The following is a 27,307-nucleotide window of genomic DNA, read 5'->3' on the forward strand; positions in this document are numbered from 1 at the left end:
AGCACACAGGAGGAGAGAGAGCAAATAAATGTCAATGCCAGAGAAATCAGGGGAAGCAAAGATTACAGGAAAAAGGTAAACACAGGAGGAGAGAGAGCAAATAAATGTCAATGCCAGAGAAATCAGGGGAAGCAAAGATTACAGGAAAAAGGTAATATCAATCATGATCAATTATGGTAGCTGGAAAAATTAAATGAACTTTTAAGCATACTTATCTTATAGATGTGAAATAGCTGCTCACATGGTCAAAAACCCGCCATTTTTTCCAGCTATAGTCATCAATATAACAAAAACAAAGAAAAAACCCTGTCTGCATACAAAATTGTCTTGCCTGTGTTGACCGACCACCACAGCTAGAGGTAAACAAGTAGAACTAAGGTTAAGCCTGCAGCTGAGCCTACCTGGGAGAGGGAGAGCACACGCTGCCATACCCCAGCGTGGCTGTGGAGCAGATGACAGGGCTGCTCGTGCACAGATGGAGAGAGAAGGCTGAGCCAGCACAAGAGAACATGGCAGGAGGAACATGAAGCATCTGCCTCTACTGTGTGGCTTAAAACCACTCAGSATGACTTAAAGGGAAAGACTAAAAGACACTCTCCTGCTCAGCCCCACTGCACCCACCCACAGAATGGGCAGAAAGAGACACTGACAGGTTTGTACTGAGGTGCACCACTTACTTAATCCTGCGTTTCCCCATGGGTGAGCTCTCTTGCCTCCCTTCCTAGCAGGCATTATGTAAGTTGAGAGTCCCCTGGAGCGGTATTTGCAGCCACAGGATCACACGAGAAAGGGCACAAGGCAACCCCCTGCCCCTACAGCTCCTTTCCGAATAATACCATGCCCGTGGCAAGTACTGAAAATATGTGCTCTGCCATTCAAGCAGTTCATGTTCCTAAATGCCACTTTGTTCGGGGGAAACAGGCTTCATTAAACATGAACTTCACCAGGAACAAAACTTATGTTACAATTTGATTTATGATATACACACACACACACACATATACCCCCCCTCTACACACACAGACATTACACACATTATATATTTTCCCAGCTGATTGCATCAACTAAATCTCTCTCTAAAATGCCATGCAGCGAAAGCAAATGCCTAAGGGAGGCTGCTGATGCCTATAGTGCTGCCTCTTGTCTGAACTTTATGGTCACTTCTGGGGCTTCACTGATGCACCCTGGAAGGGTCACTGAGAAGAGCAAAAAAAATTATATCACAGTGATACCAGTGCATGGGCTTTGATCACTATAAAGAAATAGGTTGCCTAATTTTGGTTCAAGCAGCAACTTATCAAATAAAGCCATAGGACACCAAAGCCCTAGGTTTTCCATGGAAGAGAGCAATAAAYATCCTCAGAATGTTTAGCCAGGGAAATACAATTTAAAACCAAATAGGGCTCCACTTCCTTTACTACACCAAAGACCCAGCCTGTTCATTTATTCAGAGGGAGTGTTCTTCTAAAAGTAAAGCTGTTTTTGTTGTTGTGTAAAGCTGTTTTTGTTTCATAGCCTTCCACGTTGATATCTTACCTCTAGGAATTATTTGGGATGTTTAATGAAGTGTGGATCACAGCATCGGGAGTCCTTTGTAGGGGGTGAGCACTCTGCACCATTATTTGATTTTCAACAGCATTGTTTTCACTTTATTGAGAGGATTTTTTTTTTTTTGTATTTCTTTATTTATACAGACTCCCAAGTGATTGATGGAACATTCTCCTCATTTTTTTGTGGCTACATTTATATTTATTGCACAATTTGGGGCAGGTACCTGCAGTCCCATCCAAGCTAACTTGTGATGTCCTGCTGCCCTCCTCGGAACCTGACACATCAAACACTCCAGTTCCTTCCTTCTTTGCCAAAGCCCATTGAGTCTCACTCAGCCCTCACCTTATCTTCCCCCACACGAATTTGCTCCTTGCCCTAAATGATTATTATTTGGGTTGAGCATAACCTGGCCCTTGGTTTCCATGGCTCTTAGCACCCAGGCAGTGCTCCAGTGCTTCCCTGACTTATTTCAGGCATCAGTACAAGCAGCGTTGGACTGCATGACTCATGACTAAATCTGTGCTGTTGGAAGGAAGGACAGAGGAAGGTCTGTCTGTCCAACACAAGCGAGAAGCAAATCTGCAGAATCATCATTATGACCAATCCTGCAAACTTACATTTCTCACTGATCACATCTGGCCTGATCCAAAGGCCACCGGGCCTTGGATTTGGACCAATGCACAGATGCCTTTGCCTGTCCACATCCTGTGCAGAGTCAAAAGTTGGCTCCCTTTATTAGCAGAGGATTTAGCAATAGGAAGAAGTTGAGTCCAAATCCTTTCTCCATGCGCGGCTGTTCCTAGAGCCCCTCACTCACCAGGGTGCAATACTGACCCTATATCCATCTATATTTACTGGGGGATTATCTGGCTTTCCATCCAGCTTGCTGCTAATAAGTAACTCACATGAGAAAGTCACTGAGTAGCTGAAGCAACATGTTAAAAAAGATGTTTCCCTCTCTGTGTTGATAGCCAGTTATTAACTAATCGATGTGGCAGTACTGGGAAGGTTGTAGGTGGTTCTGTAACCCATCATGCCAAAATGTGAAGAGTAGATAATTTTTATTTCATTATGCTCTTGTTCTGCACAGTCTTCAATATTGTCAGAGTGCTGTATGAACTTTAACCAATTAATGAAACATGAACTGCTTATTAGGTGACCCAAAAGGCCTCTCCCCTACAATCTGTGAATAACAAATCAAAATCAACGTGCTGCTGATAATTGCATATGCATGAAATCTTTTAAGACATCATAGCTAAAATGGCTAATAATAAATCTCAGCATCTCTGAGAAGGCAAAACAGGAAGTAAAAAGAAGCCAGGAAAAATAAAGGACACTTCTACAAAACATTGCCTAGCCAGTTAGCATCAACTTAATGATCAATAGGTCACCATTATGTACAATATTCACATCTGATGTGTATTAATGCATTGCTGTGCATGAATGGCCAACGAGGCTCATCTCAGCTAGCACTTCCTTCATTAAGTCTGCCTTCATACAAAATTCACCTTGATTTCCAAGTTTGCATTCAGTGCTGCACATTTGAAAGTAACATTGCCAAACTTTCTACTGTGTTCACCTGCTGGTTGAGAACAGAGATTTCTCAAGATGAAAACACAATAAAGATGGTTGCAGAAGGCTTAGCATTATCAAAGAATGGAAAATAATAGACTTGTGCATATGCTCAGCCTTCTGCTACCATAACATCACTATGCATTATCATTTACTGTCACTGGAAAGTAGTCCTCACACCACATATTTGCTTAATCTTGGGTTTATTAACTCTTTCACTCACTCACATACATGCACACACACAAACATTGATTCTTTTGCTTTTCTTACCTATATAATATCCACGGGAGTTTTCTTGGCATCTTTTGAGTAGAAGCTTACTTGGTTTTAAAATCTAGAATTTCAGGTATTTATACTTTCTTTCATAGGCACACATTTGAAATTCAGGCAGGCCCACATCCAAACTCAGTCTAACTCTCATTTTCCAGAAGGTGAATTTTAGCTCCTCTATCATTTGAATGTTAATTGCATAGCACAACAACAAAACCACACACGCTCCTTGAAGGAATGAAAAATTSCCTCCTCAACCTTGCAAAAATCTGCCAGTTATTCCCAAATACAAAGCTGGCTAATAACAAGTTTTGTAAGTAATTATACAGCACAGATAACCTCCCTCTTCCTGCACTAACACTGTGTGCTTCAAGGGAACCTGAGGAACTGTATTATTAAATGAGACATTTTCAGGCACAAGTTTATGGAAGGAGGGGCAATAAAGAAGAGGAATGCAAGAAAACATTCAGAGATAGAGAAAAGGAGCTTCACTTGCTAAACAGATTTTACCCTTTCTTTAAGTCTATTTGCCTCAGTCACCAACCGCAGTGAGAGAGTATCACTTCAAGTTCTTCTTAACAAAGTAGTCCCTTGCTCCTAAACATTTAGTTTTGCTCTGTCCAATGACTGCAGATTTATGAACTTGAACTGTTTCACTTCCTAACATTTTATAAATAAGCCCCATCTGGTCTATCTCTCCTGTATCCAAGTCCCTTCTCCCCACAGCCTATCTCGTGCAGTCCCCGCTTGCTAATGCCTTCCTTTAAATAAACTAGACTTTTCAAAACGTGATTTAATGCCTAGGCTCTTTATGCCTCTCAAAAGAAGTCTCTAACAGCTGCTTACTGTCGCTAGACACTACATCACGTATTCAGAAATGGATCTACCGAAGAGGTCAACTCCCTCCTGATACCACATTAGCCAATCTGCTGCCATTTCAAACTTTGCTTGGCTTTGCTGTTACTTCTACTCCACGGCAGTTCTTTGCATAGACATATTGCATTTCTCATAATTCATTTACCCAGCTGATCAAGACTGCTCTGGAAAAAGCTTCATCTTCCTAATCTTTAACTATTCTATTTAACTTTTCTATTCTTTAACTTTAACTATTTTAGATCACCTGATAATACAGGACAGTATAAATCATTACAAAAAGTTAATACAGAGTGCTTTTGCCCACAAAAATATTTTGTCTCTTTTCTTCACTGTGTGCTATGTGAGAAACATGGGCAGAGTCTTGCCCACCTGTTTCTGCATTTTTTTCCCAATTGAGTCTTCCTATTGACAACTATTTGCTCAACCAAAAGGATTACACCCACAGGTTGAAGCTTCCAGGATCAGCTCTCAATTCCTTACATGTCTTATTACCTAAGCCATGTTTGCAGAATGTGCAGAATAATACATCCCTTGAAACTTTGTTAAAAGCTTCTGAAGATCCCGATACGTCTGCTGCTTCCCTTCTATCTAGATCAATGTTTATTTAATTTAGAAAAGGAATCCAATTTGCTTGACATGATTTACTTTCCACAAAGCCATGCTGACTCGCATTATGATGCTGCATCCTTATTAAACTGCATGCAATTGCAGCCCTGTGCTCTCAGGAAATGTATTTTTGAGACTGCATTTATAGACAGTGGGATCCTCTGAGGGGCTGCAATACCTGACACAAGGAATTCAGCACATACTTATTGGCAAACTGATCTGTTATTTTCCAACTCTAACTGTCTTCATTTAAAAGATKAGGAAAAAATGTTGGTTCTTTTCAGAAAATACGGTGTGTGTGATACTCATATGGCAGTTGCTGCAATATATTAGGACTCTTTCTGAGCCCAGCATTAAAGAGTCTTTACACACTGTCCCCAGCATCCATGGAAATGGCAAAGGCCTCAAAAAACTTGATCTTACAGTAAGGTCTCGCTCAGAAGTCCAGGCAGACCAACAGAAACAAGCCCAATGTCAGTGGCACCCAGCTGTGAGAAGGCGACAGCAGCTGCCCGCGCTCGCTCGGGTCATGCCCATGTCCCGTCCAGCGCTGCGCGCAGCTCCAGGGACCTCGGACTGGCTCTTCCTCCTGGGATGCCCTTCCGCCCATCCCACTGCTGGTCCCTCTCCCTCACACCTCCCCTGAGGTTCAAGCACCACAGTGGGCCATGCTTCCAGCCTCCTGTCTCTTGCAGCCCTGGTCTAACATTCTCTGCACAGTGGCCAAACTTCTCTTTAGCAAGCGGGTATGCCAAGCGAGCSTGTTACTATGACACTCACTTCTTAATTTTGCTGCTACCATTGAATTCTGTGCAGCTGCTTAGGGTAAAAGCTCTATCCAGTACTAGCAGAACGGGCAGAACCCTCTGTCCTTCCCTCTCCTCTCTGATTTCTCAGTTCCCAGAGCATCTCCAGAACGTCATCCTACCAATCAGCATTTTCCCAGCTATTTGTTCCATGAAGTTTCCCTTTTTATTCTTCCTCCCCTTCGTTTCCTCTTGCCAAGCACTAGCGATGCACTGAGCAGAGCTCTTAGAGATTCCTTAGAGGACAATTCATATATGTATCGTGGTCAGAATGGTCTGGGATATGCTGGTGTGTATTCACTATAGTGCCATTTATCCGAGCTGCGAAACAGAACAAAATCCCATAACAATAATGGGGCTTCTGATTCCATTTTGGACAGTCCTGCTGCATGCACTGTCAGTATCACCCCAGTCCCACCTCAGCCCCACATGCAGCACTAATAGTTGGGCACAGAAACACAAGCCTGTCCTGTTCAAACCATGACATGAATATGGAAAAGTGCAGGTAGCATCAAGCTGTTGGTGTTTTCCATCAAGCAGCCTACCTTGAACTCCATGGGGGTGTATTTCTCRTTCTTGGGAGTGGTGTTGCCTTTGTAATGCAGGTGGTTGGGAGTGGTTGGGTGGATAACGGTGGACTCCTGGGACTGCCTCTGGCAGCGCTGGCAGTACACGTAGATCACAAACGTTAAGAGGCTAGAGCCAAAGAAACAGGAGACCCCAGTGGCAATCAGATGGATGAGACTGAAACCTGCAAGGGAAATGACAAGTGATGCTATTTTTAAAAGAACAGCCTCTTTCCCTCTCCCAACAAGACCACAGGTGCGAATCAGAGCTATGACATTGCAGGATCAACATTAATAAGCTGTTGAAGGCAGAGTCTTACGTTCTAACATAAACTGACATAATCTCCCTGCAAATTGCTCTCCCCACTGCAGCTCTGCCTTGTGCATTTGAGAGGTTCATGCATTGTGTTCTCAGCACTCCCTCCCTGTCTCTCCCCTCTCCTCTCTATTGATATTGAAACTAAACATTATATTAAGCTGACAGCTAAAGAAATGAGCCGTACAAACAATGCACATTAATGGATTCCAAAGCATGCCCGCGTCACGTGCACAAATGCACAGAAAAGGGGATAAAGGCAGTGTTTTTCTAAAGAGGAGGAAAGAAAAAGCACAGCCCTTTGCTGGCTTCCCCAAAAGCCCAGGGAACTGTGGGGGAGTAAGGGAGATGCACATTCCTCCCTGCTGTAATCCAAGTGCATTCGGTGTTCTTGCTWATCCATGGCAGGGTATTGCTTTGGTCATCTATGCCCTGCCTTCTAGGGTGTGTTTGTATAGCTAACAGCAAAACAGGATCCTCAGAAAATGGGAAAGAAGAAGTGGAATAAGCAAAGGGAGAAACTGCTTAGAAAAAAAACTTCTTCAGTCTTATTTCTCCTCAAACTGCACAGATCAGAATGAGACACCTGTGCTGGTGGGGTAGCTACAGCGTGAAGATTTCAAGAAGAAAAGCTGTGGGATTATAAAAGCCTCCCATGGAGGCCTCTCAGTGTGTGATTAGCACAGTACCCTCCGAGCACAGCACCGACCCCTGCATGGAGATGTGCAGCCCGTACGCTGGGAGCCACCCAACTCGCAGCTCTGGCTGCCAGGCAAGAGGAGAGTCAAGCAGTTCTCCTCATTCCTCCCTCGCCTGAGACAGTCTCACCCTCCGTGGTAAACCCAGCAGCCAACAGATCTCCATGACGAGGAGAACAAGGAATTGTGACCTTTACAGCCACCAAGCTAAAGAAATAACCAGTCTGGGGTGACCTACGTTTGTGACCCTGCTGCCGTTTGCTGAGGGGTCCATGGGAAGAGCATTGGTGGTGATGCCCCGCGCGCTACCAGCCTTGCATCATCTGATACATCATCTTCCAAGCAGGAACGACAGGGGCCCCAGCGCCTCAAGCAGCCATCCCAAGGGTAGGCCAGATCGCTTCAGTGGAGACTGCAGWGGGAAAGCTCCCTTAGCCTTCAGAAGCCAACTCGTTTGGACAGAACGCTGCGTGGACTTGACTGTGCGCAGACACGGCAGGGACCGCGCAGAGAGGCTGCAAATGAGGCTCATTCCTAGTCTGATCACGATGTGCCTTTTTTTTTTTTTTTTTTTGGTGCCATCTTACATTTTAACTGATATGCTTTTCAGATAGAGAACTCTGCCCATTAGTCTTCTGATCTCCTCTAATCTTTCGTTAAAAAATATCCTCCTGAGTTTAATAAGAACAAAACCAATAGAGTTCTACAGAAAAGTAATGCTCTTCAATCATAATTACAGTAAGGAGCATACAGAATTTATTAGACTGACAAGCTACATTTATTTTTATAAACCACACTATAAAATTCTATTGCAAGATTACAACTTTCTATTGTGTCTTAGACGACAGTCCAAGAAAACAGCAGAAAGATGATAATTTTCTATTAAAGATTACGAGACGTTTCCAAAAAGACACTTCGTTTGTAAAAGCCTCTGCCTGGTTTACCTCACTTGTGAGAGCTAGAACACAGAATATGCAGCTGGTGTTCAGGGAAGCCCCCCGACATTCTGTCACACTCACCTCCTGCCCAGCTTTGCTTCTACTGCAGCAAATGTTTCATTTCACTGTTACATCTGCCTGTTCACTACAGGAGGAAATCCTTTCTAAAACAGAAAACTCTCTGATATTTCAGTGTCATCCTTGAAAGACCCATCTGATTTTTCAGGTGAGTTTCAGCAGTACCTCAGGGGTTAAGCAAAATATTTTATCTGTAGCACATCAGTCCCCCAGGGTGGAGCCTTTCTGGTTCATCACTTTTATAATACAGACCTTCTGAGACACATCAACAGAATTTCTGTTGATTGGCTTCCTTGCCAAACATTGTGGAACACTATGTAATAAATAATACTGGATATGGTAAAATGTAAATTGGAAAAGCAAATGCACTGGTGGTGGAAAAAAAAGAAGAAAATGCGACTACAAGGCATAACAGCAGAGTGCAGCTGTAATAAGGAGTCCTGGAACTGAAGAGAGACTTTGCTCTCTTGGGGTGGGAAGAGTGATGCAGAAAGCCAACTGCTATGTTGTAGGTACTGAAATCTTAATTCCACTCATTGCTCTGCAGTCACAAACGGAAAGGGCACATTTCCATTCCATAGGTGACATGCCTTTCTTTGCCATGATTTCCATAGAGTAAATAGATTTTGGCAGCCTGAGAACTAGCTGTGTTTCAGGAAGGCTGGGGTGTGACACTAGTAGGAATTGGCACTGTCAYTGGTGTGAAACCAGCATCCTTAAATGTCAAAGGAACTTGCCATTTTCTTCAATCTGCATTTTTATCACAGATGCTCCTAGGCCATTGGAGAAGTGACACTAATGATGCATCTTCCAAGTTACACCTCTTCTCTGAGAAGGGAGGACTACAGCAAAAAGGAGCGCTTGGAGGGCAACCATCAACTGTAATCTAGCCCTGTGATAGTACAGGAACTGCCTAAGAGATCTCCATTCCCTGAAGGTTTTATAGGTTACTTAAAAACATCGGCCTCCAAACAGCTGTAAGCTTGCAGTAGCGAAATGAGGAATATCCCTTCCTTTCTCCTGAACCATTTATAATGTGGATGGAGAGAGACAGGTGATGTGCTCCCTGAAAATTCATGACTCTCAGTGCCCAACCCAAACCCTGAAAAAAATAAAAATCTTGGAACTGACAACTGGACAGTGCAATATATTCTTCCAGTCTGGCTCCGACAGCAAGACTCCAATGGAATTAAGGTTATCAGTAGGATGTGAGCTGTATAGATTAATGCTTCAGCTGATACTGCACGGGGAGAAGAAAAGCTAGGTTAGGATAAAAATAAGATATATAGTTAGTGGTACCCTACCTCCACAGTTTGTGCTTTCATCAATGCTGGAGGCTGGCAGGATCACTAAACAATGAAAATAAGAATGGAGAAAGTTGTCATTTTGCCATCACTTTGCTTCTTTAAGTAATTAAAACCCCAGTGCGCTAGACATGAGAAGCTGCTTGTGTGTTTTGCAGCAAGCTGAGAGTCTCTCTAAATTGAATGATAAGCTCAGCATGGGGAACCACATGCAACAAAGCCCCTCAAAAGACCTGACAATTCCAGTACTATTACCTGATCACTGTTTAGCTTCTTCCATTTGGAAAAAGAAGAGAGCCGAGAAAACACTACTGCTGTCTGGATATCTCTGATTTTTAAACAAGGACATTGTAGTCCAGAAAAAAAAWTGGAAAAGGGTCATTCAGTCTAGACATGTTAAGTATTTGCCTCAGAGATTCAATTTCCACAGAATCTAGGTTGGAAGATGCTCATGAACATCTCTCCATCAATAATGTTTCTTTGTTAGGCCACTAATACATTAATTGTCTCCATCTACCCCATCTTGCTTCCCTCCAGTGGGATGCTTTCCTCTGATCTCTGAACTTAGGGAGTTCCTGTTGACCACATCCACATGGAAAACAGGGGTCATTTCCATAACCCAGCCTGAGACAACTATGCAAGGTTAAAAGCTTCAATTCAAGCAATACTAGTTACTTATTATAGATCTCAGTAATTCTGTTTTATAAGAGAGTTGAGTTGTCCCCAAAGGAATGTCAGTTATACTGTGTCTGAAACACATGAGTTTATAGCACATTCGTTAGCTTGCTGGCTTGTTGTTTCAAACGCATCCAAATCCCATCTACAGTAGAGAAAATCTCCGTCTATACGTACCAGGAATTTCATTATAGAGGCAATCTTGGTACTGTGTGCTGTTTCCGACGCATTGAGAAGAGTCTGGACTGTGCACCTCACAATAACGAGTGCGATACTGGATCCCCTCTTCATTACACAAGCTCCACTCTGACCACTCYGACCAGCCACCTTAAATCCAAGATCAAGATAACACATAGAGAACATCACCCAAAAGAGAGAAGACCCCATGTAAAATCCAAACTTGCCCAATACTGGAGGGTGTCTAGATGCCCTCTAGATGAGATCATCCTCTCAATTCAAGCAGTACTGCAAGCATCATACCCTACTCACCAAGTTGAGCTGCCGTAATACTGACTGAACCAACCCGTGTGGAGCACTGCCTAATGTAGGATTGTCTTAAAAGCTCCTGTATCAGCTCTCTGGCTGAACATGCACAAGGATGGAGCTATGTTGCACCCAGCATCTGCAGAGGCCTCGTGCAGTTACTCCAAGCAGCCAGCACAAGTTACAGTGGATTTGTTAAGGTCTCTAGGAACAGCACTCACAAAGGTGGTTCAGACACAACACTGCTCCAGCGCCTGACCTTTGAGATGTAGCACACACTCATCTGCCATTCTGTGTGAGACACAAGAACGAAGGATTGCTCCTTCAGCAGCTGCACAGATTGGGACTTTATGATTCCTTTTCTTCCTCTTGCAAACTTCCACCTTCAAGAACCAAATTCCTCCTTTTTCAATTACTTTAAATGGATCATCCGTTAACAAGACGCTGCCTGACCATGCCAGGGCATGGTCTAGTGAACAAGTAAAGAGGAAGGTAACGCATTTAATTTGAAAACAAGGGCCTACCTTTACTCTGGTTCAAAATACAGTTACTGAATGGACAGAAAAGTTTCTAACTGGTGGTGTTTCTGATCTGTTTTTCAACCCTTTGCCGATGCGCCTGTTTCCCACCAAAACCCAAGGCAGCTGGAGCAGGGCTGAGAATTGGCTACCTTCACAGGGGTGAGTGTTGCAGAGGGCCTCCTCGGTGTGCAGACCGATGCAGATATCCTCGCCGCTCGACGGGGCCGGGTTGGTGCAGGTCCGCGTGCGCTGGTAGTGTCCTCCACCACAGGTCGCTGAGCACTGAGACCAGGGAGTCCAGCAAGACCATGAGCCTTTCACTGAAGGATATTGAAAAGCAAGGAGAGGGATGGACACACATGGGGTTACTCCTTTTGCTGTGGCAAACTCGGAGACATCCCCAGGCTCTCACCTTCCAGATCCCCCTGTTCAGACTATCTCACACTTTCTTGTACTCCAGGGCATTTGGGCCTGGGAACAAAAACCTTTGTATCCACCCTGTGAATGCAGAATGAATCTGCACAAAAGAAGAGCCTACAGCACGAAGTGCCCTAATACACACTATTCTTTAGGGTAGTCACTTTGTTCTTACATTACTGCTATTGCATTTTTTCCTGAAACTTCACCAACAGCAAGAGCAGATTTACTTGGAAACAAAATGCTGTAAAACCTAAGCGGAGTTTATATGGCTTCTTTCTGTTGGGGGCCCCCAAGACTTCTAGTCCCAACGCTCAGGAAACAGAAGCTCAGAGGCTTTGCCTGAGTAGAGTCACGTAACAAGTTAATGATAAATCTAGGGAAGCAATTAAGAGCCCTACTTTGAACCCCTCTTGTCTGCCTACTAGATTATCTGATCTGMAGGTCCACATTACATTATTTCAGGAGATATCTTTAACAACCTGATGACTCAGTGCAAGATAAACCCAGGATTTGTGTATACACATCAAGTGAGGGAGGGAAGGAAGGAGACACAGAGAAATAGGAATCATGCACTCAGAACAGATTGTAAAACATCAGAGTGTCCAAGGGCAGAAAACAGCACAGAAAAAGGGCACAGACATTAGTGAAAAGCCACTGAGATCTTCCAAAATAGTACTAATAGCTGCCTTACAGGGACAGAGCTATTTTCATTCTTTGGCCACAGAGTGCAGTATTTGCCACTGTTGCTATGCTCTACCCGTTTGATCATCATTCTGTTTGCATTGTTTTTATTTTTTTTTTTTTATCTTTGCATTGAGTTTTAGTATCATAATAATGCTAATAATACTTTAAAGTACAGGCCACAAACTGTATTGCCATGGTAGATAATTGCTGAAACTGCAAATAGGTGAGATGATTTGTCTAACAACACTTAAATTTGGGTTTGATCATCATTACAGAGAAGGATAAGCAAGTGAAAATACAGTTGTTAATGGTCTATTATTACTATTCTGGACCAGAAGTGCAACATAAACATGAGGACAAACTTGAAAACCAGGAAACCAGGCAAGAATACTCCCTGCTGGCTGTGCAGGAAATGGTAACTGATGTCAAGAGTAGATGCCCATCGCAAGAACAATACGTAAGCAGGAGAGGGGGAAGAAACAAGTGTTCACAAGAAGAATCTCCACATCAAGCATCTCTACACAGTATTAAGCCACATTAATTAAGCCTGTCTTATCACCAAGGTGCAGGAGCACCATGATGCCCTCCACTGGATGGAACATCAAACCTGCTTGAAGTAAAAAATTGCAAGCCAAGACACACTATTACTTCCTTTAGAGGATGTAGCTGAGTTACCCTATGAACCTTGATGAAGCCTATGTCCTAACACAGAAATATGTGCAGAGTCATTTCAACRGCTTTTAAAAATTCAGGAAAAACAATCCTAAAAGTTACGGGGAAAAAAAGGCAACTTAGAAATACTAATTTTGATGTCTCTGCCACTTAAGATGGGGAAGAACACCTCTGAATTTCATGCAGGAAGGTGATAATGGTTACCTGGGCAGGGATGAGGGTTGCAGTCTTGGTACTCCATCGCTGACCCCACGCAGGGCAAGCCACCGTTTTTAGGTTCGGGATTTGTGCACGTTCTCTTCCTGATCCTAAAGCCCAACTCACAGTCCCTGGAACAGGAGGACCAGGCCCCCCAAAAGGACCAGCCCCCATTGATAATCCGGGCCGAGGTCTTACCAGTCTTGAGGAGGTCATCAACAAGAGCTTCAAGGAAAACAAATAGAACACCGTATGGTTATAAATCAGTCAGTTGCCAGCTTTTACAAAAGGACTTCACCTCATAAATAAACTCAGGATTTGCGAGCCTTGGGGAAGGGTTTCTTTTGAAAGCTTTTAGCAAGAGTTTTGTTCCACTGAGCTAGAGGTAGAAGTGAAATGAATTCTGTACACAYAGAAGCTGAGTCAAGTAATAACCTTGATAAATGACCTCTCTGGGCAGCAAACTGTGGCAACCCAGGCTTTGGCCTGAGGACATTGACTTGCATCCCAGCAGCAGTGAAGGAAATTATCCCAGAGGCAGAGCAGGAGAGGACCTCCAGAGAGAAAGAAGAGCACAGACAGAGCACCGTTCTGCAGAAAGACTCTTCTCTTTTCTACATCCTCATTACTAGCTTGTCCTCTCTATAGTCTGGCAGTAACAAGGACAAATCTATACACCACCATAAGCACAGAGCTCAGGACTGTGCTGACTGCAAAGTCACAGGGCTCCCTGCACGTATCCCACTCATTCTGTAGTGACACTAGCTGTACATGCCAAGGCTTTGGTAGGCACACTCAGTTTTTTGTTGTCCCAGGGATCCCCCATCTACCACCAAARCCAGGCTTGGCCCAACGCCCCCCCAGAGCTGTCGAGACGTACAGTCAGTATCACACACTGCCGAGCCATCATTGGGGCAGAAGCGGCTCTCCGTTTTCTTCCTCCCAAACTGCAGCTCATGGGGGTCGGAGAGCTGGGCACGGCACGTGTAGCGGAAGCGCTGCTCCTGGCGKGCTCCGTTCTGCGTGATGTTCACGGGCATCCAAGGGGTCCACGGGGTGTTCCTGCGCACCTCCGGGCAGCTCTCGGGGTTGCACGTCTTATATTCCTGCCAAGGRAAAAAAAAGAATTCTTATTATTTATCAAACAGTAACAGATTAACAGATTCATTTCCATCCCACAAAGCAAGAGAGCAGCCTCTGGATCTAAAATGGCATCCCTCCACACTACCTGACCTCACAGATCCGGGTCAGAGCTGGGCCCAGCACAAAGCCAAGGCACTGAGAAGGCAGTGGTGGCCTCTTGGTACCCTCACTGGTGATACATAGCCTCAGGCAGACCTCGAGGGTAACTTGTGCTTGCTATTCTTACGTCCCTCAGATTTGTGTTTCTCTGCTGACTCAGCCTCCTGTGGGCTTGGAAAGCCTGGTACACTGGATAGGATAATGCTCCAAACAACAGATAATAACAATAAACAAGCTATCTCCTGCTATGGGCCTGAGATATGATTGCCAGGCCAGCCTATGGGGCCTGCATGAGGACAAAATGTCAATAGGGTTTATTCCTTGAAAACTTTACTATTTTATTTTCCAAGATGCTCTTGGAAAAATCTTTTTTTTTATAGCTATGTTTGTAACTTTATTTGGTTAGCTTTTATTTTTAACTCTCTAATGAGGGTTATAAACCATTTTCCATCCTTGACGTAGATCTGAGCACCCACTGGTTCCAGCCAATTTTCCAGACCAAGGGGGATAAGGTGATTTGAGGTTTTCACAATTTTCTCTACCAGCGAGGGAAGTTCCAGTGAAAAACATCAAGTTCTTGCTTTAAAATAAATAAATAAAGCAATCTCTTCTGGCAGAGGGAAGGAAATGTAATGCTTCAGGACTTTATGATTCTAGAGTAAATGCCAAACAGCTTGTGAACAGATGGGAGGTTCCAGATCAAATCTGCTTACACTGGAAGAAAACTCTCCATAAAAATAATTAAAACAGCTGCATGAGGCAGCTGCCAGAATGAGAAAGTGAAAAAAAAAAGACAGGAAAGGGGCAGCCATTGCCTCACTTGTGGGTTAACTGCATGTTTGACCTGCTGTTGACTCTAGCGTGAGTGCGAGACTGATTTCTGATGCCTGTAGGGCTTCCTTGACTCAGTGGGATCATCCCTGGGAATGGGATAGAAGAACAAAAAGTGGAGTGCCTTCAGGTGAACAACCTGATATCTGAACCTACAAAACCCTATACACACACAATCACATCAGCTTCACAACTTCACTGGCCTCTGCAGTCTCCCACCTCTTTACTTCCCAGTCCATTCCAGTATCATCTCCAGCAAGGGCTGAGTCTAACATTTACTCCTAGCTTGAGAAATAAAATCACGATGGAGAGAGGAGTGAAATACCAAGTCCCTAGGAGCTAAATGTCAGTAGGTGCCCTATATGCAATGTCAATAAATAATACATACCACAGCACAGCCTGGACATGTATTGCCATTTTCACAGGACCTCTGTCTTGAATGTATGCCACCACCACAGTTGACACTACATTTATTCCAAGGACCCCATGAAGACCAAAAAATTGGTAATGGGCATGGACTATTCTCATTGCAGAATCTGAAAGAGGAAAGCACATTGCTCAGTGGAAGTCCACGTCAACACATCCCGGGGACAAAAGCATAATGGGTGCAAAACTAAACTGCACATTGCATTTGGGTGCAATTCATGCTTGCACACAAAGCCAGCAGAACCTGGTTATTTTGGTACTATTCCTGTTTGTGGCAGACAACTGTACTCTTTACACAAAACCAGGAGTYGTTAACCAGACAGCAAGGCTGAGCTCACTAGCAAGCTTGCAGCAAATGGTTGTGATCGGGCGTTTGAAAGCACTGTCTCAAAACTTTTATACACTGAAGTTAGAAAAGACCCTATAAGCTGAAGTCCACGTATCTCAATGAGAGATACTCAATGGTAAATCYTGAAATTTGGCTCTTATTTACTTAACTGATGGGAGCTCAACTCATCCATCAMCCACTCTTAATGGCAGGTACTAAGTGGTTGACAGTCTTCTCTTCCCAAAAATCTGGCCCTTATTGCTGTTTGGAAGTAAGAAGCTAGTGTTTGCAGCTGGAGCCAAAACAGCTATACACATCTAAAAGCAGCTGATAAATTATTGTTGTTTCATGTTCCCTTTCTAAAAGGTAACTTCAATTTTGTTCAGTTTTTGAATCGATATTCTTCTCAAATTGAATCACATAGAACCCTAATTGACTCAGACATAGTCTTTAAAACAAAAAAGGACCATTCCAAATGGTCTCAGATCAAGCCAATCATTAAAATGTCCTGAAGCAAGGAAGTTAACTGAATTGCCCTTTGGGTTCTGAGAAATGCAGAGAGATCTGTCTGAAGTGACCACTCATGGAACAAGCAACAGCCTACTGACAGGCAGAGGTGGCCTTTAATGAAAGGTCTATGTTGGAAACCAAATGAGGATGCCTCAAAGGATCTGTTTAATGATGGGCTGGRCTTGAAGAAATAAAACAGTTCAGATAGCTTTGCAGATTCTAAAAGTATTGTCTTTCCGTGATTTTGCATCAAATTTGCATAGTTTAGAGGGAAAAGAAATAGATACTTTTCTGTTGCCAATCCAACAAAAACTCCCCACTGAGTCTGTGATTAGTTAAGCTGGATTCTGTCTCCAACTCCTGGTGTCTCAGCACAGTTAATGCAGAACTTAGGCCCAGCGTAACTGGYGAGGAAAGCTGTGATTTGGGAGCACCCCTCACCTCTCCTCCCGGCTCTGTCCAACGCAGACGCGACCCCCGTAGCGGGGAGAGGGATTGCTGCAGGATCGCTGGCGCACCTGGAAGCCGATCCCACAGGAAGTGCTACACGGAGCCCAGGAAGACCAGGGTGTCCAAGCACCATTTCTARGGAAGGCAGGGAGAGAGAAGGGAGAGGGCAGGTTAGCTGAAGCTCTCCCCTTGCCGTGCTCGGCCCGCCAGTGAAGCGCACGAGGCTCTGGCAGGAGAATCCTTGAACGCACTGGAAAAGAGCTGCATTCATTCCAAGCACATGATCCATCAGCTGAGATTTGGAAGAGGGATTTTCAAAGCACTTAGCACTGGCCTAACTTTCCTCTCACTGGAGTCTCTAAGACTTGGAAAGGAAGGGAATGAAGCCAATATTGAATGATTTTGGAAATCCCTCCTAGGATTTTCTGGGCAACAACATGGCTGTGGTAACTCTCACCGACTCTTCCCCTATCATCTCCCCTTGTGCCTCTTAACTTCTYTTTTCTGAGCCAAAAGCTGCTCCCAAAGCTGTATCTCCTGGGTTCTTCTGCACAACCAAATGCAGTTTTTGAGGCTCACCAAAGCCTGCTGTGCCAAAGGATGTAAAAAAAACCCCTATTTGCTGCTCATTCAGTGGGTACTGATGCTTTAAATCTGTTATAGCAACAATACTGCCAGCTCCCGTGGTTTTATCACAAGCCTCATAATATTTGGTGCTTTCCTAAAGCCTTCGGCCTTGAATCCTATTAACTGGAAATCTCAAATTTCATTAAAAATAACAATAATTGCTTCTTGCTTTCATGGCAGCCTGCAAACGCCACCGTAGTGTGGCCTTGGAGCTGCAGAAACCAGAAAGCAATTAAGAGCTCAGAGGCAGGGCTGAGTTTCTGAGTTTAATGAGTGATCCCATCTCAGCCTAACTCAGCCTGTGGGAAACRTGATGCAAAACCCCTGTGCTCCCACCGCAGGGACCGAGGTCCAACACGTGCACACAGTGGGTTTCTGTGATGCTGCTGGTGCGMTGACTCAATGATGGGGTTAAACAGAAGCCAACCTCTTCATTCTGAACGGCTCTTGATTATTGAAGCTCCCCTTCCCTTGATTTGGCAGCGCTGCTGAACCTCCCGGAGACAGGGAAGGGGGAACCGCGTTCTGTCTCTTCGCTGCTGCAGGTTTTCAATTCACAGGGAGCCAGTGGCAGTGCTCTGTCTTACAGAGATGCCTGATCTTGATGCTATACTGCCTTAAGCCAAAAAAATCTCATCTGCTTTTTCTGAAAACACAAAAACCAACAAAACCTTTCTAAAAAGTCTAGTCAGAAAACAACTCAGGTGCTCTCTGGTTCTTGAAAGCTAAGCTCAAAAACAGATGTTAATTTTCAAAGCATTTACTGAACTAATAACATTGCTGGCAAGAAATATGTTCTGGCGTAGCACCAATCAGGGCAGAGGATGAAAGTTAAAACCCACATTGCCCTTCACACTTTTTGTATTTGTTATCAAGTCTTGCCTGTTCTTGGCACCCTTATCAAACATTGTCAGATATTTTCCCCTCCTCTTCTTCTCTCATCCCTTCTCCCTCCTTCCCTCTCACTCCCTAAACAAGGTTAAAGAACATGAAATTCACTTACATAAAATCCTACTCTTCCACATTACTCTTTGCATTTTAACCCATGGACTACTACCTTCACTACCTCAATCCAGAAGAATCATTACATACAAAAGCTCAAAAGAAAAAAAATCAAACATAAGATTGCTGTTGTTGTAGCACAAAAGTAATCTCTACTAAAAATCCCCCCAAACCCCCCAATTCTCAACAATTATTTGTGTTCAGGATTTTTAATGGAAAGGAGGGCTCTTTCCACTCTCACACTTCCAGCTCCTGCTTTCTAATAGAACTCATCTTTAAGCATCCTGCTTTCTCATTTCAAAAAAAACCTRCAATGCCATATGAAGTCAATTAAAGGAAATCCGAGGGCTGAGGCGGATGTAGCATGACCAGATGTCCCTATTTTTCAAACCATGCTGTTTTCCTATGTCCTAAGATTGAATAATATATTTTTCATCCCCTTCTTTGAGGATGTCCCTGCCTCTTTCGTCATCAGAGCAGTGCTGACAAACCCATCCCGCTGGCAGACCTTGCAATTCCCACTGATATGAAAAGGCTGCCTTGGGAACATGGCCTCAACCCACGGTGGCAGCACAGGGGTGCAAATGACTGCCTGTGTTTTAGGCAGCACAGGCTACAGCTGGAAGGATAGAGGCCAATTAAAACAGGAGTGTTGCTGAATTCCTGGTGCCAAGAGCAGAACTTAATGCAGGGAGGAGTYGGGAAACAGCTGTCCTTAACAGAASGAGCATTTACAGATAAGGTGAAGTAGATTTAAATGGTGTCGACCCAGTATTTACCAAAATACTGGCTGGCCCCACCCTGGTTGGGCAGCATTTCCACTACTGCATCTTCTTTCCTTGAGTCATGGCATGATGCAGGCGGAGGGCGACGGGTAACAGGGACACAAACTCTGTGGCCACGCTTAGGCACCCAGCCAGAGACATTTACCCCTGTATTGCTGAAGCACAGGCTGCAGCCCTCCCTGGAAGGGCAGCACTTGCACACAGAGGAGCTGTGCGTGCTGTCTAAGGGCTCTCCCTAAGCTCTGCTCGTGGCTTCTTGATGATCTGTTGTTTTCACACAACCCATGTGTTGCAGACAGTTCACAGATCCCAGAAGAAGGCAAACAGACCTTGCTCGGAGCTGAGCGAGGCCCTGTCTTTATAAACCTTGCTCTGAAGGATCTCTCCCTGCTTTCGCCAATGCAGCCTGAGCCTTCAAGCTCCAAAAAACAATGATTGAGAGCTTATACTGATTTTTTTTCAGTCTATTGTTGTTCCACTGACTAACAACTGCTTCTGCTGTGCTTGCTACCTCTTGATAGATCACTACCCACTGCACAGTTGAGGAAAACTAAGGCACAGTGTAGCAAAGGCTAATGCTTGCACTTATTTGGGGTGCCACCTTCTGATGGCCCCTTTTGAGACACCTGAAGACTGTTTCACTGGACTCTTTCATTTTCCACTACCTTTAAGTTGGAGCTTGCATACATCAGCCTGGCTGAGATACAAGACGACAGTCATGGAAGCACAAAGAAAGGCAAGAGCAGGCACAACTCTTACTGCCCTCCCAAAAAGCACGGAGGTGCTGAGGTACCTTGAACAATTTGCAACCTCGATCCTGGCCCCCTCGCAGGCGCGACCTCCGCAGCGAGGACGAGGGCTGTCACACGAACGTGACCTGCACATGCAGGAGCCTGTGCTGTCCCCATCTGAATGCTCACACAGTTGCCACGGGGACCACGGCCCCAGTCTTCCATTTGTTGTCAGGTTTTTCACCTAATTTGAACAAAAAAAATGGTCATTAATAGCGAGTTTACATTTCAGGAGACAGCCCCACAATGGCAACGTCAAACAGAGCTGCTGGAGGGGATGAGGACGCTGCTTGGACGGGAGCTGTCTGCGCCTGCGAGCAGGATTCAGAACAGAACGCTGTTTCCAGACGATGCTGCGTCAATATTTACCCTCCAAATTCCACCTCACATACCCAACATGTGCTCCCCGGGCAGCCAACGTCGGCTGCGAGYGCCCAGCTGCCACCCCACACACCACCCACTCAAGGCTAACTGGTTCCGCTCTGCGGTGCTGGGGCTGCTCCTGAGGACTGTTCTCCTCGTTGAGAGCTGGTGTAACCACAATGACCAACTGTGAGCAGGCTAGGCCCTGTGCAAACATCCAGTGGGACCTGGCTCCCCTCCTGAGCAGAACCGCGGCCCATGTGGGTCAAYGGGATGGAGGACAGAAGGTGAAAGAGATGGGGGTGACTGTAATTAATGCCCCAGATCGCACCGTGAACTAAGGAGCAAGTACTGATCTCAGGCAATTTATAGAGCTGAGCACGTTGCCATCTGTTTTCTCTGCCCTTTATTTTATGCCTGTACAGCAGCTAACAGGCTGGGACTTGCACTAGTTCCTAAGCACTATAACAAAGTTAAAATACTGCAATCCTGGCAGAGCAACGACAGGAGGAACAGACTGTTTCAGCCCAGGCCGCCTAAGAGGGAGGCTGTCAGTGATTGCTCCCCGGTGTCCTGTTCTAACCAGGGCTGTATTTGGCCACTATGAGACCTAAGGCTTGGCAAGCAAGATGCTAGTCCTCACAGCCCAGGCTGATTGAGCAAATCAGCACTGCCTGCTCCTTCCCGAGCCACCTGCAGGCTGCTGGTGTCCCTGGTGCCACCACTGTCCCTGAGCGGTGCTGGAGGCAGCCTGCCCTGCACCACTGCCCCTCGCGCCTGCCTCCGCCCTTCCTCCTCCTCCCTCGCCACGGGCTATCTCCTTGCCGCCACACACAGCCCCAGGGGACCTCCTCCATCCTCCTGGATCCCGCTGGGAGATGAGGGCAGGGAATGGGTGACTCATTCCCATCGTGTCACCCTGGTGCACTCAGTGGCTTTGGTGGGCAGAGCAGCAAAAGCCGGGCTGAGCTTGGCCTTGGTGTCTCACCCAAGGAAGGGGTAAGAAGGGACCAGCCCAGGACCCTGGCAAACAAGCTCCAAAACYGACCCATGCAGTGACAGGGCAGCAAGTTAGAGCTGTTGCTGTGCTCGCCAGGTGGTTCTTAGGGGGCTCTGAGCATCTGCTGCAAACCTTCCCTTTGGATAGATTGCCAGGCTGYAGGAAAAACTTGCTCCAGGCGGCGRGTTACGGGGCAAGGCGCCCAGAGAAAGAACGCTGCGTTTTGCTGCTGCTGCCACATTGGTTGTTTGAAAAACATACACGATCAAATATGAAGACAGTTGGGTTGCTAAAAGTTAGGGGAAGGAAAAATCAAGAGAGATCATTTGAAATATTTAATATAAGGTTTTTATCCCTTTTTTTTCCCTCTTGCCGTACAAAAGTCATAATCCAAGTATTGGATCATTTCTATTCATTTTTGAGCCAGAAAGCCTTGTTTATTCCAGCAGAGAGCTCTGTTTCAGAAATCAATGGTATGATATGGCCCGTGGCTTCAATTAGAAAAAAAAAAGCTGACAAATAATTATTGGCTCATAAGTGCTACTGGGAAGCAACCCAGAAATTAAACAAATAAGCGGCCATAGCTGCAAAGTTAAGATTCATAAACATGTCACGTTAGGAGTGTGGGAAGTTTTTATCCTTAAGAAATTATGTATGGATTTTTATTCCATCTTTAAACTCACAGAAATATCTTCAAAAGAGCAAACTGGGAATTGGCATAAAAATCCATATGCACTGAGCGTCTGCAGGAAGATCTCTACAAGGAAGCTTTTCTGGTAGCCAACAATGTCCATCCAATACAGAAGACAACTTTAAAGACACCTGTGATCTAATGTACTGCTCTGACCAGTTTCAGCTCTTGTTTTGCAAACTGCCATCCTTTCACCAAAGGCTTCAGCCTTTCCTCCTTGAATCATCTTTTCCTTGGACTATCTATGCAAAGACTCAAGTACARGATTTAAAAACTCCGACTGATCACTCCTCAACCCTCTCAAAAGGGCATTCTTAATGTTTATTCTGATATAATGGACAAGCTAGAAGCTCTCTCTCTTCTCTTTAGAAACTCAAAATTCTTTAGGTTCATCCATGCTTCCCCTTCAGATTCATATATGAACTGCTTATAACTTTGCCAAGCTTCAGTCGTTTCAACTGGAAGTTTCAGCTGGAAGTTTCCATGTTGGCTGTTCTGAGAGAAGCCAGGAGAATTGGAAGGTTTCAATCAAGGTATTTCAACCACTTCTAAAATCAAATCCAGGAAAAAAAAAATCAATAGCAATTTTTTTTCCTTGAATCACCCCACCAGTGGGAATGAACATGCACCAACAGGGAAAACCAGAGCTGCATATGCAGCATTTGTCCCAGCATTTCTTAATATTTAAATGTTTGACATTGCAACCGTGGTAATGAATCTTCAGCAAATTCTGTGTGTTATCTGTTAATAACATATATTAACCACTGCACAAGGTACTATGCTAACATGGTATGATGAATCCTGTATCCAAGGTCTGTTATTATTAAAGCCAAACAGTGGTTGACTGCAGGACAGTGCGGTGCTGTAGGAAGATGTACAGACAGTTCTGAACAAGAATATTTGCCTGAGAGTAAGAGTCGAGGTTTTAGTGCTGTGCTTGACTCACCCTGACCCGGGCCCTCTGAGGCCATGGCTCAGTGAAATGCCAGTTCCAGCTTCAGAAGTTCCTGCCTGCCACCCCTTGGGCTGTGCCAGGACATCTGCTCGTGGGCTAGGCTGCAGAAGGACTCACTGACATTCTCTGCACTGGGAGAGGGTTGTTTGGGAGGGGTGTTTTTAATCCAGACCATGTTGTGCTTTAGTGTGATCTCACATACAGCTCTACCGGCAGAGCTGAGCACATGGTGCTCAGCCCAGAAACGTGGGGTGAAAAAAGCAGGAASAGAAGCCAAGATTTCTTAAGACAGTAGCTCATCAAACTGACCTCTTGGAATTTAACTGAAATTACACTTTAGGACACTGCACTCCCTCATCTTTTTAGGCCCTCCTCTGTTTACTAGAGTCTTTAACCTGCACTGGACATTAGGAACATACTTGGGTGCCCAGTTGATGCAGAGGCTTAAATGAGCCATCCCCTTCCATCCCAGAGGTGAATTCATTTCAGCAAGGCCAGAGGAGAAAGAAGAAGTGATTGCATGCAGGTTTTAAAGCACCTGGCAGCCCTTCAGTGGAAGGGCACAACACTGATGTATGCAGCAGAATGACAGCCCCTAAACCTAAAATAATCTTCAAGGGAAATGCTAAAATAAAGGTAAAACGAGTACCCTATGGGCAGCCAAAGCTCCGGAATATTCTGTGTTGGGTTTTTATGACCTTGAAACAATGGTCTGGAGCCGGCTGCTCCGTGGTGCGCAGCGCCACGGATATGTTGGGGCCAGCGGATTAACACCTCAGGCACCTATCACCAGACACAGGCATTAGGCAGGAGGAGATAACAGCTCGGGCAGTCAAGGAGCCCTGCCTCCCAGTTCAGCACGGGAGGGCTRTAAACACACCAGCCTCCGAATCCAGCCGCGCAAAACTTAAGCCTGCCAAGCTGAGGATGGATTGAAGTAATGACTAATTTTTCCTGGGAAAATATCTGAGGAGTAAGGAAGATAAGGGGCATAAACATCCCAGCACCTCCAGACGGAAATAGCTGACTGAAGACCCAAGCCATGCAGCCCTCGCAATCTGTCCGCTGCACTTAGCAGTATTTACATGCTAATTGACATTAGATAATGACGATGGGCATTAATGAGAATTTCTCCTCCCCACACACTACGATTAATTTAGTAAGACTGGCTTTCCTTCCTAACCGCCTTGCAGGTATGGTTCAAGCAGCAGGAATTAAATTTGGCCAGACGGCTGCTGGGGATCACAGCCAGGAGCCGGATGCTGCCGTGAGAGGAGGAGGAGTAGGAGCGGGAAGGGAACCAGAGACACAACCCAAGCAGACTCCAGCAGCGCCACTTTCTTCTAACCCCCACATGTCACGGAGAGCAGGGCAAGGAAAGAGGACAATCCCCTTTAAATATCACACGGATTTGGTTTTTGGTCCATAAATCCAGTTTGGAAATGAACACCTTCTTTCTCTCTGTCGGCTCTCCCCTTCCCTCCTGTGTCCTTTCGTTCCCCCTGCAAACCCTGCACACCCGTTTCTCAGCTGCTCCTCAGGCACCTTCAGCTTTTCCAGTTCAGTGCTGCTTGACCAGCTTCAAATCCTGCCCCCTGCTCTGGGGTGTAAGAGGGGAACAAACTGGACACAGCCCGAGGACACTGTATGGCAGCTATTCTCATTTCCCAGACCTACAGGCAAGCCAAGGGAATGGTGCAGAGCGGAGCAGCCTTGAGGTGGCTCCGGTTTCATCTGGGCTTATCTCAGCAGAAACYCAACAGCACCATGCAACCTGCTGTACTCAAGGCAAAGGTGGCAGGMGCGGGGCTGAATGTGTGTCTGGGGATCCCTCCCTTCCAGGAAAAACAGATGCATTGGGATGTCTGTGCTCGGAACTATAGAAAATGTTTGCCTTGGGTCTCAGCATGGCCCCCAACAGCCAGTGCTCCTCCCCTCTCCATTCACCCCAGAGCACGGGGCAAGTAAGGTGCAGCTGCACAAGACCACCTGGTCCCAGGGCAGCTCTTGGCATCAGGCTGCCRCACATTCATTTGCTCTCCCTCTTCCACGCACACCCCCCACACCAGTGGATATAAAATATCTCCACTTGTTCCACTTACTGGGCACTCAGTGATATTTTGAGTCCAGAGGCTCATGTTGGAGCTGTCCTCAATGGTGGTGCAGCGCTTCTGCTTGCTGTCCCAGCCACAGTAAGGGTCTCTGGCTCCTAGACATTCCCTGCACGTGCAAAGAAAAAAAGATTAAAGTTCTTTAAGACTGGCTAGCTTCAAAAACGTGTATTGAAGTATAGTGCTTCTATATGACAGCTGTCAACTGCACGGAGGCCTCAGCAGAAGAGACAATTTCTTCTAAGCAAAGGTTTACCTGCTGGGAAGGGAGGAATGGCTGAATAGAAGGGTGATAGGACACACAGCAAGTATCACTCCGAGAAGCTGTAGATTAAAAATCAGTTCACTCCTTCCCAAGGCCTGGGGAAAGAAAATGACTTTACAAATTTTAGTCAAAGAGCACTTGTTATTGAGATATCTTTGTGCCCCCAAGTAATCACTCATCAGGCCAAATCTCACACAAAGCAACCTCTGTGAGTATGTTTTCTGACACCCTGTCCATCCAAAGGGGTTAGACAAGCACAATTAGCCAATGGACCAGTAATAAAGGCTTTCTATTAGTCTTAGCCTTTGCTGGAACAATGGGTTCATTTATAATCCTACCATCAAGATGTCAGTTTGGAAAAGTCACAGCAGAACATTATTTCTAAGCTTCTGGCTGCTTTGAACACTGCTGTATTCATTTTCCCCCGGAATCCATATTTACAGGCTAAGTGTGTGTTCCCAACATGCAAGCTGCTAAGAAAAATAACTAGGGTTACTGCTGGCACTAGACAGAGAAGGTCAGTCACAGAGTTAGGCTTTATTGATAGAAGTCAGCTCTATTGGTTATTCCCATGAGTCCCTTTCAAGTTGTTAGTTTTCATTATGAAAAAGTAATTATAGAAGCCATATTGTGCATGTGTTAGTCTAAGACAAAGAAGAGAGGACTAAACCTAAAAAGATTTGTAACACTATTTGTTATTCCAAAGATCCATTCTATTCTGTCACACAAAGAGCAGCCACGCTCTCTCCCAAAGTCCCAAATGATTTGAAAACTGCCAATTAAACACCAGCAAGAGACCAAAGGGAAGAATTCAGTTGAAGAAACTAAATGGGAGAGTAATAAAATTTATTCTAGGGTAGGTATCCGTATGTTAAATGAAACATCAAAAAAAAAAAAAAAATCAAATGCAATGAGATGTGAACCATTCCCACCTAGAAATCTTGAAAATCCTATTAGTTTGTAATCTGCCTCAAATGGAAGAGAACCTCCCTTAAGCACTGCCAAAAACACTGGGTGCTGCACCAGTCTGCACTGACTCCACAGCAGTTTGCCCCCAAAGCAAGCCCCAGACTCTCTGGTGCCCACTGATTTTTACATATACCTATATATTTATATCTTGGTGACAAGTTTACAGCTTGCTTATAAATTGCGGAAAGATATTTGCTCTACTAAGGATTTAAACTGCTCTATTATAAGGAACATAGCCCTACATCCTTCACACTCCAGGATGGAAGTCACAGTGGGCTGACTACCCCATTTTTTTTTTCCAACTGCTTAAAAATATCCARGGAAAAAGCAAAGTTGACTTTGACTCAGCCCCAGGCAACAGAACATCAAATATTTGCCTAGAAAAGATTTGGGATCCTCGGTCCAAGGACACAGAAGGGCCATGTGCTGCTTTTGCTCATTCTGGCTGTGGATCCTGATCCTGCTGCTTTGGCAAACCACACTGCTCTACTCCGTGGTGTGGATCTGCCTCCACGGGCACTGCGGGCTCCTTTCTGCCTTGGGCAGGGCAGCAGCCGCTCGGCACGGCCAGCGCGGAGCTGGTTCCTGAGGCCATGAAGCCAACGGGGCAGCCGCCCACCCTCGAGGTGCCTTGGCACTTCAGGACACAACTGTGCGGATTCTGGAGAGAAGAATGAGCATGAGAGAAGCAATAAGCAATGCAAAAAAAAAAAAAAAAAAAAAAAAA

At 45.1% G+C, this 27,307-nt stretch overlaps 1 protein-coding gene across 3 annotated transcripts in view; it reads right to left on the minus strand.

Moving 5' to 3' along the window:
- SEMA5B (semaphorin 5B) overlaps positions 1 to 27,307 on the minus strand; it is a 229,988-nt gene that overhangs the window by 9,194 nt on the left and 193,487 nt on the right. For 2 of the 3 annotated variants that reach the window (XM_026054226.1, XM_026054234.1), the window contains exons 13-22: positions 25,338 to 25,455; positions 20,229 to 20,410; positions 17,013 to 17,156; positions 15,696 to 15,843; positions 14,115 to 14,340; positions 13,241 to 13,459; positions 11,410 to 11,580; positions 10,434 to 10,583; positions 9,582 to 9,626; positions 6,227 to 6,432 (exon numbers count right to left, since the gene is read on the minus strand). In XM_026054226.1, coding sequence (XP_025910011.1) covers positions 6,227 to 6,432; positions 9,582 to 9,626; positions 10,434 to 10,583; positions 11,410 to 11,580; positions 13,241 to 13,459; positions 14,115 to 14,340; positions 15,696 to 15,843; positions 17,013 to 17,156; positions 20,229 to 20,410; positions 25,338 to 25,455 — 1,609 coding nt within the window. Of the gene's footprint in view, positions 1 to 6,226; positions 6,433 to 9,581; positions 9,627 to 10,433; positions 10,584 to 11,409; positions 11,581 to 11,707; positions 12,784 to 13,240; positions 13,460 to 14,114; positions 14,341 to 15,695; positions 15,844 to 17,012; positions 17,157 to 20,228; positions 20,411 to 25,337; positions 25,456 to 27,307 lie in introns of those variants that run through there. The other variant, XM_026054243.1, reaches the window with a different exon arrangement.

This window comes from Nothoprocta perdicaria, unplaced genomic scaffold (assembly GCF_003342845.1).
Source record: "Nothoprocta perdicaria isolate Ctin4 unplaced genomic scaffold, notPer1 scaffold_0, whole genome shotgun sequence".
In the NCBI taxonomy this organism is placed as follows: domain Eukaryota; kingdom Metazoa; phylum Chordata; class Aves; order Tinamiformes; family Tinamidae; genus Nothoprocta; species Nothoprocta perdicaria.